At 39.4% G+C, this 19,135-nt stretch overlaps 1 protein-coding gene across 1 annotated transcript; it reads left to right on the forward strand.

Annotated features, from left to right (window-relative positions):
• The first annotated feature begins 413 nt into the window (after window positions 1–413).
• LOC117298462 lies at window positions 414–17,300 on the forward strand. The gene is made up of 10 exons (XM_033781733.1): window positions 414–564; window positions 2,790–2,962; window positions 3,900–4,703; window positions 5,680–5,890; window positions 6,952–7,193; window positions 8,555–9,685; window positions 10,010–10,211; window positions 12,146–12,375; window positions 13,245–13,460; window positions 14,637–17,300. Exons 2-10 carry the CDS (start codon window positions 2,811–2,813, stop codon window positions 15,301–15,303), a joined length of 3,855 nt encoding a protein of 1,284 aa, XP_033637624.1. The 5' UTR covers window positions 414–564; window positions 2,790–2,810; the 3' UTR covers window positions 15,304–17,300.
• The last annotated feature ends 1,835 nt before the right edge of the window (window positions 17,301–19,135 follow it).

Below are 19,135 nucleotides of genomic sequence, written 5' to 3' on the forward strand. Positions count from 1 at the left end.
GTAATTACCAATAGTGTTCACTGCCTTTAACAGTGAAAAACAGAGGGTGCATGCCTCAGGGAAACTGGCAGCTAATAATAATAGTGTCCAGATGATTATTTCACAAAGGAAAATAGAGCCCGAATTCCATATTATTATTATGACACCTCTCACCACCACAGTGGAAGAATAATAATTATTATTTCAAAAAAGTGTTGCAACATAGTCTCTTTCTCAAGACAGGAATTGGCAGTTTTTAACAAAACCCCTCGCACCGCAGTGAGGTTTTGTACACCGCGGTTTTGTACACCGCGGTTTTGTAACAAAAGAAAAACGCCCCTTGGTTGTTGGGAATACCGCCCTCTGCGGTCGGCCTACTGTTAGGAAGGGGAATTCCCATGATGAGCAACAGAAGCAGACGGAACCAAGCAGCAGACGGGGAGACGGCGCGATGTGGTTCTTTCTCCAAACAAATGGGTGGTGATGATATAAAACCCTAAAAGTCCCAAGTAAAACCGTCTCAATATCTTGTTGGTCTTTTAAGTTTGCTACGAAGGCTAGTATACGTCCACGTAGACATTTTTGGTGAGTTAAATTAATCTCTTCACGATCTAAATCAAGAATAGTTCGAGAGACAAGACTAGTTTTTAGACAGTGCGTTTATTTTTCCGGGGAAAACCAAACCATGATGTACTGTGTAGGCCTAGCAGGGTATCGGAACGTACTATGTCAATGTCATATTGTATTTGTAGGTCATGTAACACATTAGAGCCAGTTATTGGGGGACTGTACTCTTTGTTTCTTTGAAGTGTATCATAATTAATAAGTCGTAACTGGGTCTGTCAAACATCACAATACTAAAACGGCAGTCAGTCCTTGGCAATTTCAGAAGAAAAGGCATTCAGTCTTTTCAGGGAGGAGTTGCATCAATCAACATGATCAAGAAGTCTTTATTTAGTTAAGCAGCAGCCCAGTTTTTACTTTGCAATTTGTTATGTTTGTCTAGCACCAGTTGAGTTCCAGTTGTCTCGTCGCACCTTTGGTTTCTTCAGTTTTGTTTTTCTGATAAGTGATAGCACTTTTGTGTCCGATCTGCACTACACCATGGAGCAATTAAAAGCACCCTTGGCCTAACGTCCTCACTTAAAGGCAGTGGACACTATTGGTAATTACTCAAAATAGTTATCAGCATAACCTTACTTGATTACGAGTAATGGGGGGAGGTTGATGGTATAAAACATTGTGAGAAACAGCTCCCTCTGCAGTGACGTAGTTTTCGAGAAAGAAGTAATTTTCCACAAATTTGATTTCGAGACCTCAGATTTAGAACTTTAGGTCTCGAAATCAACCATCTAAACGCACACAACTTCGTGTGACAGGGGTGTTTTTTTCTTTCATTATTATCTCGCAAGTCCGATGACCGATTGAGCTCAAATTTTCACAGGTTTATTATTTGATGCATATATTGAGATACACCAACTGTGAAGGCTAGTCTTTGACAATCACCAATAGTGTCCACTGTCTATAACGATCCTGCCGAGTAATCAACGTAAACGTTCGCATTCCATTATTCACATAATTTTCTCGGGGATTGTAAGATTAGGACATTAGGGTCTATGGGTATTGTAAAATTGCTCCTGCGCCACAAAAGTGTTTCGTTTGCATGGGTGTAGGTAGTCTAAATTGCCCGGTTTCGTTCCGCTATCGTCTCCCGTAACCTCATACACGTAGACGTACATCTCTCATGACAATAATGAGTCTGCTTTGTTTCTGGTTCTTTTATAAAGTTTTAAATTTGTCAACGCAAATCTCTTTTTATTGTTTTTTTTATCTCGCCAAACTCTGTGTCCTTTGAACTCTCATTGGCCCTAGGGGCGACAGAAAATCCACTCCGCAATCTCAAAAATTGTTTAAAATGAAAAATTCTTACCGTAATTCAGTCCCCAACTACTCCGTTTTACCTCTACACTACAAATGCCAACAGATTCACATTCCATGGCGGCATACATTTTTCTGCGGTGGGTTTTGGTCCTCATGTTTTCCTCACAAATCCGTAATTTTCGTGAAATAATGCAGCTTCCAACGTTAAAAAAATTCCCGTTTTGATGGTTTTCTCACAGTGTTGTCTGTTGTCGTGCGTATGCGTATACATTTGCGTGCAAGACGCATGATGCAAGCTTAGACGCATGAATTCTTGGTCATTGACTGCACAGCGTTAACAACACAATTCGAAATTTGCGCGTCTTGCGTACACACGGCAGACTGTGAGAGTACGAACAAAAATGGGAATTCCTTAACGTTGGGAGCTGCATTATTTCATGAAAATGACGGATTTGTGAAGAATATATGACGATCAAAACCCACCGCAGAAAAACATATGCTGCCATGGAATGTGAATCTGTTGAAATTGGTGCTTTCATGCAGGTAAGATTTGAGTTATGAAGCTGTGAAAATTTTCCGCCCCAGAAATGTACCCTGATGTCCAGGACGTCACTGTAGTACAAAACGAAAGTGTAAGGCCGCCAGGGCTAGTTTACTGTTAGCTTTTTAAAAACTGTAAATTGAATTTGGAATTTTATTTGTTTGAAGAAAACAAATTCAAGGTAGAACAGTTTTGAGACTTTTGGATGATCCTTTTTCATAGTTCTTGCCAGAAGTGCGCATTCTCAGACCTACTAGCGCAGAAAAGGTTTTATGATTATTTTGAGTAATTACCAATAGTGTCCAACTGTCTTTAACGCTAAAAAACTTTGCACTAACGAACTGAAAACAGTTAAGTATTCAGAATATTTGGTTTATTCCTTCCAAAGGTTTTTTGCTTAACGATAAAAATGGCTGAGGCAAGGAGACCTAACTCACGAAACAGAAGGCGACCAAGGAAGAATTCTTCACGTAGAGATGTTCTGAAGCTTTGCACGGCGTATTTGTACCGTGAGGATGGTTGCGAGAGAGGAGAACTGTGTAACAACCTCCACATCTGCCGGTAAATAAAATGCAAATGTTGTTGTTTTTTTTTTTCAGGGGATAAAAACTGGTTTTTTTTAAAAACAATACTTTTTATAGCACTTTATCCACAAGCTAGCGAATTGCGTCCCAGTATGCGCACATTTTGCAGATATGCAAACAAATAAAAACTCTTTTTATATAGATTTTGTAAATTAAAACCATAGAATGCTCCAGGTTGCACAATAGAACTGTTAAAACACTTAGCTAAACACCAAGTGCAGTAAAAAACATTCAAAAGACCTTATTAAATTCAGCATGCTTTGGCCAAACATCCACAAATTTTGAGAGTTAAAGGGTCTATGTAACTTTTGTAGGACAAAAAACACAATGTCCACAGATTTACACTAAACTTACACAGTTTGAAGATAATGGTAGTAGAAAGCTTCCCTGAAACTATTACGTGCTGAGGTGCTGTAGTTTTTGGGAAATGAGTTAAACAATGTCATGAAAATTATTTTAATCATTACCAAACGTAGTTTCATGACATTGTTTTACTCATTTCTCAAAAACTACATCACATCAGTATTTAGTAAGATTTGAAGGGAAGCTTTCCACTATCATTATCTTCAAACCCTGTAAGTTTAATGTAAATCTATGGACATTTTGAAAAAGTACCCAAATCCTTTAAGAGTGCCCTTTACAAATTAAAAAAAAATCCTGGGGAAAACCCAATAGCCGTTGAGTTTTTGAAAATTTGCTTTAGCCGGATCTGAACTTGCGACTGCTGGATGATCATGAGTTTCCCTCGTGGTTTGTTAAATCTTATGGTTTATCCCTTCAAGTATTTTGTTTACCAGTTTTAATGAGTAAGTATATTATTTAAAAAATCATTTACATGTTATGTATGTATTTTTTTTAAGAGGGGAGAAAAAAATCATAAAGCATCGCTTTTTCTTTTGATTGTATATTATTAGATACTATATGTTGAAGCAGTGCCGAGCTGGGAATTCCTGCCGCTTTTCACATGATATGCAGTCAAGACAAATAGATGTCATGATGGTGAGAAGGTATGGTTTTTGCCTGAAAGGGGAAACTCGACGCAAGTTCAAAAGTCTGTTTGCGGCAACGATCAGGTCCCCGAAGGACAGGTCAACAGATGAGTCAGTGGAAAGTATCGCGAAAAATAAACAGCTTAACGAGGACAAATTAATGAATTTTCTTGAGAGCTTTTCCGATATCGAAGAGAAAGCAACAAACGCACAGCCTGCCAAAGTTGTTAAAAAAGAAACTGTAGGTCCAAATACATCTGCAGCTTCCAATTCTTTGGAGCAAGTTCCAGCAGCGAGAACCAGAAATCCGTCTAAGAATGCCAAGAGAAGAAAGTCCACTCCGAGCACTGACCCTCAGGTCTCAGAAAAAGTCTCGGAAAGACCATCCGACGAAAAGACCCCCCAAGTTACAGTTGAAGGATCCTCAGCTTCAGGAGAAGCCTCAAGTCCAACAAGTTCTTCATCAGCTGATCAGGAGCTGATGGGGGCGCCTTCATCTTCCGGGGAAAGGCTAGAGGTCTGCCATTTCTACTTACGAGGAAAGTGCAATTACGATCAGAGGGAACATGGGATCTACGTGCATTGTTTGCAACCATTCCAGTGGCAGATTCTAGATGCTAGGACGAAGAATACATCTTGGCTGGACCTATCCAAGCAGGCCAACAGTCATCTGGAGAAACACTTCTGTGATGTCAACAATAAAGAGTACACTGGGGGAATCCATGTATGGTAAGATATTTACTACTTTTGCTGTCACGGCTGAAATCCTTTTTCGTTTTGTTCTTTTTTTTACATTCAAAAGGAAAGTAATATCCAACATTGATATTTTTACGTGTAAATTTGTTCCAAAATTGTCTTGATGACAAGTAGAGCAAAACAACCAATCTGTGAAAATTTAATCAAATTCAATTCAGTAACATTTATTTCAATGCTGCAATTCATTAAAAAAAAAAACACATTAAAGGCAGTGGCCACTATTGGTATTGTCAAAGACTAGCCTTCACAGTTGGTGTATCTCAACATATGCATAAAATAACAAACCTGTGAAAATTTGAGCTCAATCGGTCATCGAACTTGCGAGATAATAATGAAAGAAAGAAACACCCTTGTTACACGAAGTTGTGTGCGTTTAGATTGTTGATTTCGAGACCTCAAGTTCCAAGTTCTAAACCTGAGGTCTCAAAATCAAATTCGTGGAAAATTACTTCCTTCTCGAAAACTGTGGCACTTCAGAGGGAGCCGTTTCTCACAATGTTTTTTACCATCAACCTCTCCCCATCAACCGTTCCCAAGAAAGGTTTTATGCTAATAAATATTTTGAGTAATTACCAATAGTGTCCCACTGCCTTTAAGTTGAAATTACCCAAGTAACACAGTAACATGAGATAATAAATATATTTGAATCAATAATAATCAGCAGAAAGACAACATTTAGGTTTAAGGTAAAGCAGAACGCTTTTGTACCATAACCTATGGACAAACAAACATAAAACCACGGAACCGTGACAGGACAAAGGACAATGGAAGCGGACAAGACCATATGAGACAAGGCCAACACAACTTACAAGTTACACCTTGGGCATCTGAGTTACAGGGTTGCTGTTGAGGCAGCTTTTGTCCCTTGACAATAAATGAGTAACAATTATAAAAAAATTATAATGGACAAATTTGAAAAATAACATTTATGTCTGTGCTTATTCCTCAGTGGTGAAAAAACCAACTTCATGCACGTCGTTACTGTTACATTTGGTAAACACTTCTCCACAATCCAAGATGGATTCGGCCATGTTTTAGATGTCCGGCGTCTTTCGTCCCTCTCCTCTACTCGGGCAGGAGGCTGGAGGAAGGAATACAGCACTCATTGGATGTGGTACTGGAAGGACGGAACCAAGAAGTGGAGGGAGTACCCTAAACAGGTACATGATTGTATTCATGCCTCCATGCCCCTGGTCATAATTGCCTCAAATCCGGTACTAATTGACTCCGTGCCCCTGGTAATAGTTGCCTCCATGCCCCTGGTCATATATGCCTCCATGCCCATGGCCGTATTTGCCTCCGTGCTCCTTGATTGCCTCCATGCCCATTGCCATAATTGCTCCCATGCCCCTGGTCAATGCCTCCATGCTCCTATTCATATAGTTGCCTTTATAACACCCCTTACAAATATTCTGCCTTTTAATTGGTTTAGAGCGCCTCACATGGTATGTCTTAGTTTTACTAGACGGCGGCTGTGTGATAGTGCATCGTTTGCCGTGTGATAGTGCATCGTTTGCCGTGTGATAGTGCATCGTTTGCGGTGTGATAGTGCGACGACTATCACGCGGCGTGCAGTACCCAGACGTCCTTTTACTCACCTCAAACCCAAGCAGTTGTGCATCTGTGTATCTGAAACACGCTTACAAAGTTTACGAAGATGATAAATAGTCTGGTGGGGTGTTATAAAAAAAATATTGACTACTTTAATCTCGTGCTATGGTGAAAACTACGACTCTCTCGGTGATCCCAGGACGGTTCCATTTTCGCCGCGGGGATCACCTCGGGAGTAGTCTTAATCATAGCACTCGAAGCAGTCAACATTTGTATACTATGCCCCTGGTCATAATTGCCTCTATGCCCCTGGCCATGCATTCCCCAATCCCCCTCGGCATAATTGCCACCTACATGCCCCTGGTCATTTATGGCTCCAATATGCCCCTGGTCATAATTGCCTTAATGCACCTTTTGCCCACAATACAAATTATAAATCTTCCTCTTTGACTCAGGTATGATATTTTTCCTACTATCTTATATCTTTGCCTTCAGAAAAGTGCAAGATTAATATTTAAGAGTGGCTCCCAGGTCAACTGAGTTTTGTGATGACTCCTCTTGGGATTATACCTATTTAATTTTGCTGTCCGATTAATTTTCTGCCATTTGCGATTATCGTTGTTTTGGTTGAAAACATCAAGTCGTTAAACTAAATACTTTTTTTTAACAGGTACCAGTACAGGCTGGTAACCCAGCCTCCTCAAGCATCAACACATTGATATTGGAGAGGAAATATTTGGACTTCATGTTGAAAGGAAAAACGGCCTCTTACGTTTTCACCACGGATGAAGGGAAGTTTAAATTAAACTTCTCCTGCATGGAGCAAACGTGCCTAGCAGATCACCGTGTGTTTGAGGTTGCAAGGAGACCTAATTATTCATTACTAGAGCGCCCTGCCAACAGTACACAAAGGTACACTTGCAAAATGGTTTTCACTATTCCAGTGGAACACCCTCATTTATGACATTTTGTGGCCAAGACCCCAATAGAGAGAAGACAAAGAAGGAGTTCCGATTATCCAATGGAAAACCAGGGGCTGATTTCACAAAGAACTAAGCGATTGATCTCAAGGGCAAATCAAGCGGAGTTGCTTAGTAAAGTGGGATGTCACAATACAAATCGCTTTGGTGATACTGACAATTTGTCTTACAATGGATTTTTGTGGAATGGAGCTCTGGAACCCAATCAGAAATGGACTCAATACCTAATACAGGTAGTGCCCCCATGGGGAATTGGCGAGGAAAAAAGCCACTACGCCAACCCGATCATGGTTAATGAAATATCTGAGCAAATAAATGCAGTGAAAAAAAAAAAACTTTTCACCGCAGCAACTTTAAGGTTTTGGACTCACAAGATCAAAGCTACCATGTTAAAATATTTTGAGGGAGTACCCAACATGATTATCTTCATGTATTAAAGGCAGTGGACACTATTGGTATTTGTCAAAGACTAGCCTTCACAGTTGGTGTATCTCAACATATGCATAAAATAACAAACCTGTGAAAATTTGAGCTCAACCGGTCATCGAACTTGCGAGATAACAATGAAAGAAAAAAACACCCTTGTTACATGAAGTTGTGTGCGTTTAGATGGTTGATTTCGAGACCTCAAGTTCTAAATCTGAGGTCTCGAAATCAAATTGGTGGAAAATTACTTCTTTCTCAACAACTATGGCACTTTAGAGGGTGCCGGTTCGCACAATGTTTTATACTATCAACCTCTCCCCATTACTCGTCATTAAAAAAGGTTTTATGCTCATAATTATTTTGAGTATTTACCAATCGTGTGCACTGCCTTTAAAGTTTTTACGTAAATCTTCAAAATTTTATATTTTCAATCTTACCAGTGGTAATCCCAACCAACAAGGTCAAATTATGAGTGATGTGAGACAAGTGGAGAGGCAGTTGGTCTTAAGTTGAGTAACACCCGTTTCAGACAGGCGCTCTAGAGTCGCGCCGAACCAAATTCTGAATTAAGTACATGAAAAGTTTGACGCCTCAAATAGTTAGGAGCGACTGGACGTGCTAGAAGTCGAAAGATCGACTGTTTCAGTTGCGATCTTGTCATGAGCCTAACCTAATGTAAATGTTAAGAGCGCCTGTATAAAACCAAAATTTAAATGGGTCGACCCAGAGTCGCTTCTAATCTATTTGGTTCGGCGTGACTCTGGAGTGCCAGTCTGAACTGGGTTTAACTCTGAACTGGGTGTAAGGACAAAAACAGTCTCCAAGCAATACTTTAAGTCATGCAAGTTGTTCTCTTTTCTTTTGTAGTGAGGCTGATGTCGATGAGTCATGTGCCAGTAACTTCTCAGCTGACGGACATTCTGATGAGCTCAATCCAGTTGCAGCCCCTAAGATGGTAAACAGAGACGTTGCATCAGTTGAAGACGTAAAGGAGACGAAAAGCCCAAAGGAGGAAACACAACCCAGGAAGGACAAAAAGGAGGAGGAAAGGCCAAAAGTTGCCAACAGCGGTGCTCTACAGTCGGTGAAATCAAGAGCAGTGTGTCACAAAACAACACCACCTGATGTGGCTAGCTTCAGGGGGTCAGAGGGAAACTGCTTGTGTCAACCGTCAGGAGCAGGAAACCCACAACATCTTCAGAAAGAACCGGAAGCTTCGGTGTTTGTGGTTAAGAAGCCAGATGTTGCCACCCCCAAGGACGTAACATGTAGTGCTCTTTCATCCAGGGACACCGACAGGCTACGTGAGAACGTTTTCAGAGGACCTCATCCATCTCATGTCCAAGATGTCGTCAGACCTAAAGAAAAGAGCAAGGACCAACAGTTGCAAGAGGCGAAACCAAGGTGGAATGCCATCGACTATGACCATCTTGAAGCTACTCTGGATAAGCTCAATGATGGAGGTAGGCTATCATCTGAACAAGCAAGCAAGGTTCAAGCAAATCTGACGACACTTGTTGCTAATTTAAAAAAGGAAGGTGCGTGGACACACTTGCCATATTCACTCAAGTTCAAAATCATTGAGGCCCAAAACCTTCATTTAGAGCAGAACCCAGATACCTCCAAGCTTAAGCTCAAAGAAGAACCAAGTTCCTCTGTCTTGCCGAGTGCCAAACATATTTCCTGGAAACCAAAGTCTCCTAGCCCAAGGTCTCTACCAACGACTGCTTCCTCCAATCCAACTGATGGCGCTATCCACCGCACTGGGCATGGTTACCAAACCGATTCAGTCTACATCTGCACCTACTTTCTCCGCGGAAGATGTATATTTGACGGAGACAAGTACAACCACAAGAGGCATTGCAGACAGCCTTATCAGTGGCAGACAAAGGACACACAACGAGGGCAAACTGGCTGGCAAGACCTTCCTCAAACTGAGAACTACAATGTTGAGAAGATTTACTGTGGCGTCAACAATTCTCTTTACAGCTCACGAAGGTAACTAGTAGTAGTTGATAAATGAGGGTGTCGTCCAATAGACCTTAGATGCACATGAAGTCATTTCAGTAGGGCGCCCTCACCTAGGGGGTCAAAAGGAGGTTGATAATTTTGCCAATAATGTGCGCCACGCATACAAATCTGTACGTTTCGATTGTTTCGTCACCGTTTTTCCTCTAAGATGACATCAATGCATAAGGTCCATCATTGACACTCCAACACTGTTGACTTTACATAAATTGTAAAAGTTTTTTGAAAAGTGTTTTGTAGGGTCTGCGTCTGGGTGTTATAGTCCGTAATTGTGTAAATTGTTATCTTCTTCAGCAATGACGGAAACTTCTATTCTGATATGACCATCCAATTTGACGTCATGACCGGTACTTTGGAATGTAGTTACGAGGTTGATGTCCGGAGGCTGGCGACAGTGTCAAGCGTCACAAAGAGTAACTGGGAAAAAGCGTTTTGCATCGAGTGGGTTTGGTACTGGCTGGATGAAACACACAGATGGATCGTTTACTCAGAAAAGGTCAGTATTTGTTTTCCTCCAATTCTTGATGGGAGACTTTTCAGACGCTGGCTTCAGATATAACAGTCCATTTGTTGCTGCTCTGACTCTTACAAAAATATCTTGTGGTTTTTTCTGTGGTACACAAAATACCACAGGAATATTAAGTTCCACTGGAACTCTCAGTATTGCGCGTGTAGGTCTTAGCAGGGTTACTACTAGCTTGAACTATGAAAAAGGACCGTCTAAAAGTCTCCCGTTATAAGAGAAAATTCGACCAAGAACCAAAGCACAGTTTGACTAACTCTGATAGACTAAATCTTGGGGGTGGATGCTCGTCGACGATGGTTGGACTTGTCTTGTGGACCTGAGAGCAAAACAAGTCCACACAGTGAAGGGACCTGATGAAACACTCTGTGGACTTGCACACGTTCACACACCCAGCACTTTGTTGTCACTCCGTGGACATTTCCTTATTTTGTACACTATGTAAGGAAAACCCTACTCTTCAACACTAAAAACACTGAGTGGACGTGTGTAAGTCCACACACAGTGTAGGGACTTGAAACACTACCACTGTGTTGACACTCTGTGGACATTTCCTTATTCTGTACACTGTATGTAAGGAAAATCCTACTCTTCAGCACTGTAAAAACACTGTGTGGACGTGTGTAAATCCTCATAGTGTTTCAAGTCTCTACACTATGTGGATCTCTATCGTTCTCAGGTCCACACTGTATGTATAGCACAGTCAGCTAGTATGTATAGAGGGATTTTTTTTGATGTTGAAGAATATGTGACCCACTCTGTGAAAATGAGTCACATGTCGCCCAATGCAATATTAAGTTATGGACAGTTTAATGTGGAAAATGTGAAGAAGAAAAAAAAGTTTTTTTTTCTTTTCTTCTTTTTTAAAGTGTTTAGTTGCATGGTTAACCTTTAGAACACTTACTTTTAGGCAATATAATGTAGCTATGAATACAACAATTTTGTGATCATACTTATGTCTAGTTTGTATCCTTTTGCACGCGATGGTAGTTTAAAGCCATTGGACCCTTTCGGTACAGAAGGAAAAGAAAAAAAAAGTTTGCAGATTTACAAATAATTTACAGGGTTTACAGAAGGTAATGGTGAAAGACTTCTCTTAAAATATTAGTCCATGAAATGTTTAACTTTTTGAGAAAACGGTAAAACAATATAATTTCTCGTTGGCAAGAATTACGGATTTGTTATAAACACATGTCATGACACCGCGAAACGCGTGAAAACAGGAGTGGGTTTTCCCGTTATTTTCTCCCGACTCCGATGTCCGATTGAGCCTAAATTTCCACAGGATTGTTATTTTATATATAAGTTGTGATACACGAAGTGTGGGACTTGGACAATACTGTTTACCGAAAGTGTATAATGGCTTTAAAATATCATTTTACTTGTAATTCGTTTAAAAAAAAAAATGGTGTAGTGGCTAATTTCAAACGGGAGTAACTCGGCAACGCGATACACCCCAAAGCTTAGACACATACCAAATTACTGCTGCTGATGTGTTCTTTCCAGCCATGCATATAACTCAATTCCTGAAATTGCCTACATCTGACTCATTTTCACAGAGCGGGTCACATGGTTTTTATCAAGTTTCCATTCATGTAGCAAGGCAGAACAAAAGACTGTCCGCAGAGTGTATGCAACCTAGAGCTGAGATGTGATTATATAATAATTATAATAATAATTAGCAGCATTGAAATACGTTCTACTTTGAAGACAAAATCACAGCGCTTACAAGTACAAGAAAATAAATTAAATAAATGAAAAAATTGCCTTTGAGAAATACTCTGATTGAGTCAAAACACGAGGCCATAAACGTCTTGCTGCATTTATACCGCAAGTAATTTTGTTAATTATTAAGTTTGCAACGGCTTATTTAAAAAAGTTTCTCGTTCCATTTGTTTCTGGTGCAGAACATGAAAGGCATCATAGCAGGCATCGACAGCAGCAGTATCGAGCAGAAGTACTTGGACTATGAAAGCAAGCAGGGGGCTGCCAAAATTAACTTCACAGCAGGAGGCCAGCGCTACGAGCTTGACTTCCAGGCAATGCAACAGAAGAACCTACACTACCTTACATGCAGGCGGGTCAGACGGCGACCAAAGTTTGCCAGTATGGAGGAACGAAAACAAGAATCTAAACGGTACACTTTTGTTTTTGTTGTTGTTGTTTGGGGACAATACTAAAATAAATTTTTACCCTAAGCAAGGATCGAAAGTTTAATGTTTTGGTTGGCACAAAGTTTGACAGGGAAACAATTTGGAAGGAGGAAAGTTGATCAACTATTTTTCCTAGGTGTAACTATGACACTGATATGTACAGTGTTTTTGTAAAGAAAAGTTTAAAACAAAAACTTTTAAAACTTATTGCTCGCTACCGACACACTTACAAATTAAGTAGAGGATGGTGTGAGTATGTGATTTTATCTTTGTTAGTGCATTTCAGGGTTTTAAGTTTAAGTCTTTGTCTATGAACTTTGCTCTCAACTCGGGTTGTCTTCTTACACTTTCCAAGAAATGGTTAGAACTTGTCTCTACAAGGAAGGGATGCTAACACATCCATCTTTAGACATTGTCAGCTTAGGAAATGTTCTCTCTGCTTAATAATAATAACCGTATTTATAACGCGCCTTTTGCCAAAGGATACAAAGCGCCAGGTATTATTACTGCAAGGAGTGGGAAGAGACAAAGTTTGAGAAATAAGACCTAATCCTTAGCACCATGTAATGGTGTGCAAGGTGCTGTGACGCAATATGCTGCCAATCCAGCCAGGAGCACCGGGGCGAACCCCTTCTCTTTACGATAAGTGCACTGGGTTCTTTTACATGCGTTTACACAACACATGGGACCAACAGCTTTACGTCCCATCCGAAGGATGAAGCAATGATTAAGTGTCTTGATTAAGGACACAAGTGTCATGGCTGGGGATTCGAACCCACACTCTGCTGATCAGAAACTGATATAGTTTATTTGTAGGAATGAAATGCATTTTATGAACAAATTTTCTCAACAGACACAAAGCTCTGGCAGAGAGAGGTAGTGTCGTGGTTCCGACGACCTGGGACAATCACGGTGCCAGAACGGACGAGGTACTGGTCAACATCAGAGACTTCACCAGTGCTGAATACATCAATATTGCCAACTTGTTTTGGGACACCATGGACGACAAGGCCACGATCATCTCAATACAGAGGGTTCAGAACCTGGAGTTGTGGGAGGACTTCACAAAGTATGTGGAATCGTATGCTATGTATTAACTAATTTTTTGTCTGTCTACATCATTACAGGAAAGTTCTGTATAAAGAATTTCCAAGTTTGGCCACAAAAACTTGGTAACTTGGAGAGCATACATCTTTTTCTTTGAGTGTGTTAACATTGAATTACTTGGGTCATTAACTTGAATGTATGAGCAGTAAATCTGCCTGCGACAATCAGCAGCCCGTAGTCTGTTTATGATCCAATTAAGTCCACCAGATGGAAAAGAAATTACATGGAAATAACAGGTGTGAGTTGCCTGAGAAAAAATCATGTTTTACTTTGGCCCCTTTTTTGAATGGAGCTTCCCAAACACTTTCGTTTAATCGTTTAACCATTTTTTAGTGATTCCAGTGTAACTTGAAAACTGAAACTATGTGCAGGGTACCCATGATCATCAATGCAGGTTTTCTATTCTTTGAGTCGATCTAAGGAAAAAGCTGCAGGGGTCAAAAACTTTCCAAGATTCAAAATAGAAAACCATTCTCGGTCTTGAGGTCACAACCATAGTGTGGTGTTAATAATTCATCATTTGTTTTTTTATATGTATCAATATAAAACACTAGGGGGAACTGACTGTTTTTTTTTTTGTTTTTTTAAGTTTAAGTACCTCAGTGCCCTAGTGCCTCATTACTGCAGTACCTCAGTGCATGCCCCAGTGGCTCAGTGCCTCAGTACTTTAGAACCCTCAGTATGGGAACCTTAAATCATTCTTACCTCAGTGCCTCAGTACCCTAGTACCTCAGTGAAGTCCATCAGTACCTCACAGTGCCTCCTGTACTTCAGAGCTATAGAACATCAGTACCGTAAATCATTGGTATACTCCAGTACCCCAGTATCATAGTACCTCAGTGCCTCACAGTGCCTCACAGTGCCTCCCGTACTTCAGAACAATAGAACATCAGTACCAAAAATCATTGGTAATCCAGTACCCCCAGTACCATAGTACCTCAGTGCCTCAGTGCTTCACTGTAGTAGATCAGTGCCCTAAAATCATTGGTACCTCAGTGCCCCAGTACCTCATTGACTCATACCTAAGTGATTCAGTGCCTTAGTGCCTCAGTGCCATAACTACAAACAAAAGTAAAGTCAACCACTTCATCATTTTCAAATACCTACATGTAGTTCTCTCTACTTTTTATCCTTTTAGGATGAGTGAAAGGATGAAAAAGCGAAAGAGAGGTCAGCCAGTTCTACAGAAGCAACTATTTCACGGAACCCAAGAAAAATACAAGGATCCCATCAGCCGTCAGAACTTCGACTGGCGACTCAGCGGGACCACCGTCGGTACACTCTACGGAAAGGGGAGCTACTTCGCTCGTGATGCAAGTTTTTCCAACAGCTACACATTACCTGATTCCGATGACTGCCGTTACGTCTTTGTGGCTCAAGTCCTAATCGGAGACACAATCACTGGAGACCCCTCATACGTTAGGCCTCCACCTAAAGACCTGAACGATCCACATGGGGAACTGTATGACTCCTGCGTCGATAAGATGAGTAACACGGAAATATTTGTTGTCTTTGAAAAAACACAAGTGTACCCTGAGTATTTGATTAGATATAAATTGAAGTCTCCATCCAGCGTGAGTAATGCGGCTCGTGCAGGCCCACAATCAACTGCTTATACGCCTTCTGGTAGACGTGCTACTGCGAGACCATCTCAGAACTACACAAATCCAAATCCAACTCCAACGTCTTATCAAACCTCTTATGCCAGCAGAAACGCAAGCGCAAACCCAAGATTTCCTCAGACTCCTCCTCCGCGACAGCAATCATCTCCTAAGAAAGAACCATCATCATGCACCATACAGTAATTCAATAAGCGGCGCATTTTCTATTGACTTCCAGTCATTATACCGATCCATTAAGCTGCGCCCCTCTGCGCACGTGTTGCAAGAATCTGGAGCCTCTCCAATGCCATTCTGCACAACTCTACCGCACGCGCCAAGCATACGCGCGCATGACTGTCGGACTTTATTTGACACGACTTTTGGTTGCGAAATGGCTTGTAATTGGTCAATATTAATGGGGCTGAGCTTAATGGATCGGTCTATTGACTCAAAGAGCTATGTTTGTTACGAAGAGAAAATAGTGGTGTAACAACTGCACACTACTATCAGGGATGTGATTTTACCCAGATTGCAGAGTTGGGTTTTTAAAACCACAGACAAATGTAGGTAAGCAGGCTCTGAGCTGGCAAGCTTTTGCACACTGCAAGCTTAAATTACGCTTTTTTTGTGCACTCGCAAGCTTTTTTCAACAACCTATCACACCCTTGTACTCGGTGAATTCACAAACCTTAAAAAAATACTACAACTTTTTACACCTTAAAAGTTTCTTTCTAAAAATTGGATACCCGAACCAGTTGTGCCAAGAGTTTGGTTTAAATGAGATACAGCTGTTTGCAGTTGAACCAAGAAAGTTTGTCTGGAAGGGGGTCTAAACCTGTGACCTTCAGAACTGTGTCGCCATCCTTGATGAAACGTGTATGCGTGTAAGGCTATCATGGGCTGAGAATCATGCGCTGCGCGTACAGTCGTGTGTTTTCCCATTGTTTGTCATGCAGTTTAATTGTGTGACAGCATGCACCATGACAAACATTTAACAATTTGTTCATAAGTCTCACTCTGCCGCAATGTATAGATCGTGCAAGTCTTTTAAAATTTGATGAACGGTACCGTGAAGTCTCACAGCTTTTACGAACACTTCTTGATTTTGAAACAAAATCGTGCACAACGACAACAATTTAATGAGTTGTTCACAAGTCTATATCTCTGCCACAATGTACATTATCCTATACACAATCTGAAATGAAATGTTTCTCAAAATTAGTTTTTGTTTAATCCAAGTGCTTCTCACCAAGTAAGCTATTTGACATTAATTGTTTGAATAGTTACCAACGGTACATATACCCTCCCATTTCGCTGAAAAAATTATTTACATTTGTTCATTATTTGCTGTATATAAAGAGTAAAATATTTGCATGGTCAGTAACAAAATAAATGCTATTGTCAAATAAGTAATTTATATCAAACTTGAAACATTTTAAAACAATCAAATTTATAAGACAAATGTTTGAGCATCAAGTGGTAGCTTAAATTTATAAAAAGAGGATGATAAATTTAGCTCAAAATGAGATTAAGTTACCTACTACATGTAGTTCATAGTATAATAATATTGATGTGGACACTTGTAAAGGTCCTAATTCATAAAGCTGCTTTTAAAGCACGATATGCCTAGGTTGATATTTGACTTTTTCTTTCCTATAATTTTGAGGAAAATTAGAGAGAAATTTGTTTGAATCAAGTTTTGGCAAATTTAAATTGCAATTTTAGGCTATAAAATGATGCAGAGGCTTTACTGATCCCTTTTTTTTTTTGGAGGTTGACTTAGGATTTTAGCCATATTTTGTGGAATATTATTATTCAAAATTGAAAAAATCACAAGGGGTAAGTCCAGCTTGTTTTTCTTCATACTTAAGCTCAAAAATTACTATTCGCAAGTAGGCCTAATGTATGTGCAGAATTGTTATCAAATTTGAGCCAAAAATTGAAAACAATTGCAAGGGGTCAGTCTTGCCTTTGGTTCAGATTTGAGCTTTTTTTAACATGCAATTTAAGGCTCCAAAAAGGCGCAGTGGGCTCTGTTGATCTATCTAGGTATGTTATAAGATTTATTTAGACTAATATTGATACTTGAAAAAATCCAGCTTTTTGGTGTATTTATATTCACTGGTAGCTTGTAGTTTTTTGAATCGTAAGATAAAGTTCACCGTCATTCGTGTAAAAATAAAGACAAATTTAAAGACAAATTTTCTTTTGTTCATGATTGTCAAAGACCAGTATTCTCACTTGGTGCACCATAACATAATATATTTAAAAAAAAAAAAAAAAATCTTGCCTAGTTCTTATATTTTTGAAGAGATCAATCATCACTGGGGAGCATCTTTTGAAGAGTTTCGAAAAATCTCAAGATAATTAAAATAATTGAAATAAATTAAAGAGAAAAGCAATATCGAATTTGAACCAAAAATGGAAACCCCAAAATAAAAAAGAAATCGCAAGGGGTAAGTCCAGCATTTTTATCCAATTTGAGCCCAAAATTGAACAAAATCACAAGGGGTAGGTCCAGCATTTTTATCAAATTTGAGCCCAAAATGGAAAAAAATCACAAGGGATAAGCCCAGCATTTTTATCAAATTTGAGACTAAAAAAATCAAACCATTGCTTGTGTGCAGAATATATATCAAGTTTGAGCCAAAAATATAAAAATATCGCAAGGGGTAAAACCAGCATTTTTATCCAATTTGAGCCAAAAATTGAATAAAATCGCAAAGGGTAAGTCCAGCATTTATTTGAACCCAAAATTGAAAAAATCGCAAGGGGTAAGTCCAGCATTTTTATCAAATTTTAGCCCAAAATGGGAAAAAAAATCACAAGGGGTAAGTCCAGCATTTTTATCCAGGTTGAGCCCAAAATTGAACAAAATCGCAAGCAGTAAGTCCAGCTTTTATTTGAACCCAAATATGAAAAAAGGGGTAAGTCCAGCATTCTTATCAAATTTTAGCCCAAAATGGAAAAAAATCACAAGGGGTAAGGTCCAGCATTTTTATCAAATTTGAGCCCAAAATTTAACAAAATCGCAAGGGGCAAGTCCAGCATTTATATCCAATTTGAGCCAAAAATTGAATAAAATCGCAAGGGGTTGTTATTTCAGCATTTATCTGAGGCAAAAATTGAAAAAATCACAAGGGGCAAAAGTCCAGCATTTTTATTAAATTTGAGCCAAAAATTTAAAAAATCACAAGGGGTAAGTCCAGCATTTTTATCAAATTTGAGCCCAAATAAGACAATAGCAAGTGTTTTTATCAAAATTTTGCCCAAAAATTAAATTATCCCAAGGAGAAAGTCCAACATTGTTATCAAATTTTGCCAAAAATATAATTGTTTTAAATCAAATTTGTGCCAAAAATTGAAAAGATGCGCAAGAAGAAAGTCCAGCATTTTATCAAAATTTAAAAAAATCCGAAAGGGTAGTAAGTCCAGCATTTTTAATTTTATTTTTATTTTTACTGAGAAGTTAAAATCTCAATGAATAAGTCCAGAGTTCGTATCCAATTTAAGCTCAAAATTAAATATAAAAAACCAAGGGGTAAGTCCGGCATTTTTATCAAGTTTTGGCAACATTTTGAAAACAATTGGCCCCTTAAGTACAATGCTAGTATGCTAAGCACAAGTCAATTACAAGGGGTCCAAGCAGACAGCATGTTGACACAACAAAATTAATGATCTCAAAAAGCTCTTCCGATCTCTTCAATCAAATAATGTGTGATTGCTGCGAGTCCCATCACACTTTTATTACTTCATCGACTTAATAATTAAGGTTAAAATTCCATGACAACAGGGCATAAACAATGAATGCATTCTGCCCTCCCAGATCAGTAATTATACAAGAAAATATATATGACACTGTTGTACAGTTATTTGTCTACGGTTCGGAAAATGTACAAAAACCATGATTCCAAATTATGCAAGGCATCGAATCATAAAAATGGGAAAGTCTGCTCATCAGCTGGACTGTTTACAACCAAATATTTGCAGCTATTAGCGTGGTCGTTTATTTCACCGTCTAGCAATCAAAGCATAT

This window comes from Asterias rubens, chromosome 13 (assembly GCF_902459465.1).
Source record: "Asterias rubens chromosome 13, eAstRub1.3, whole genome shotgun sequence".
In the NCBI taxonomy this organism is placed as follows: Eukaryota; Metazoa; Echinodermata; class Asteroidea; order Forcipulatida; family Asteriidae; genus Asterias; species Asterias rubens.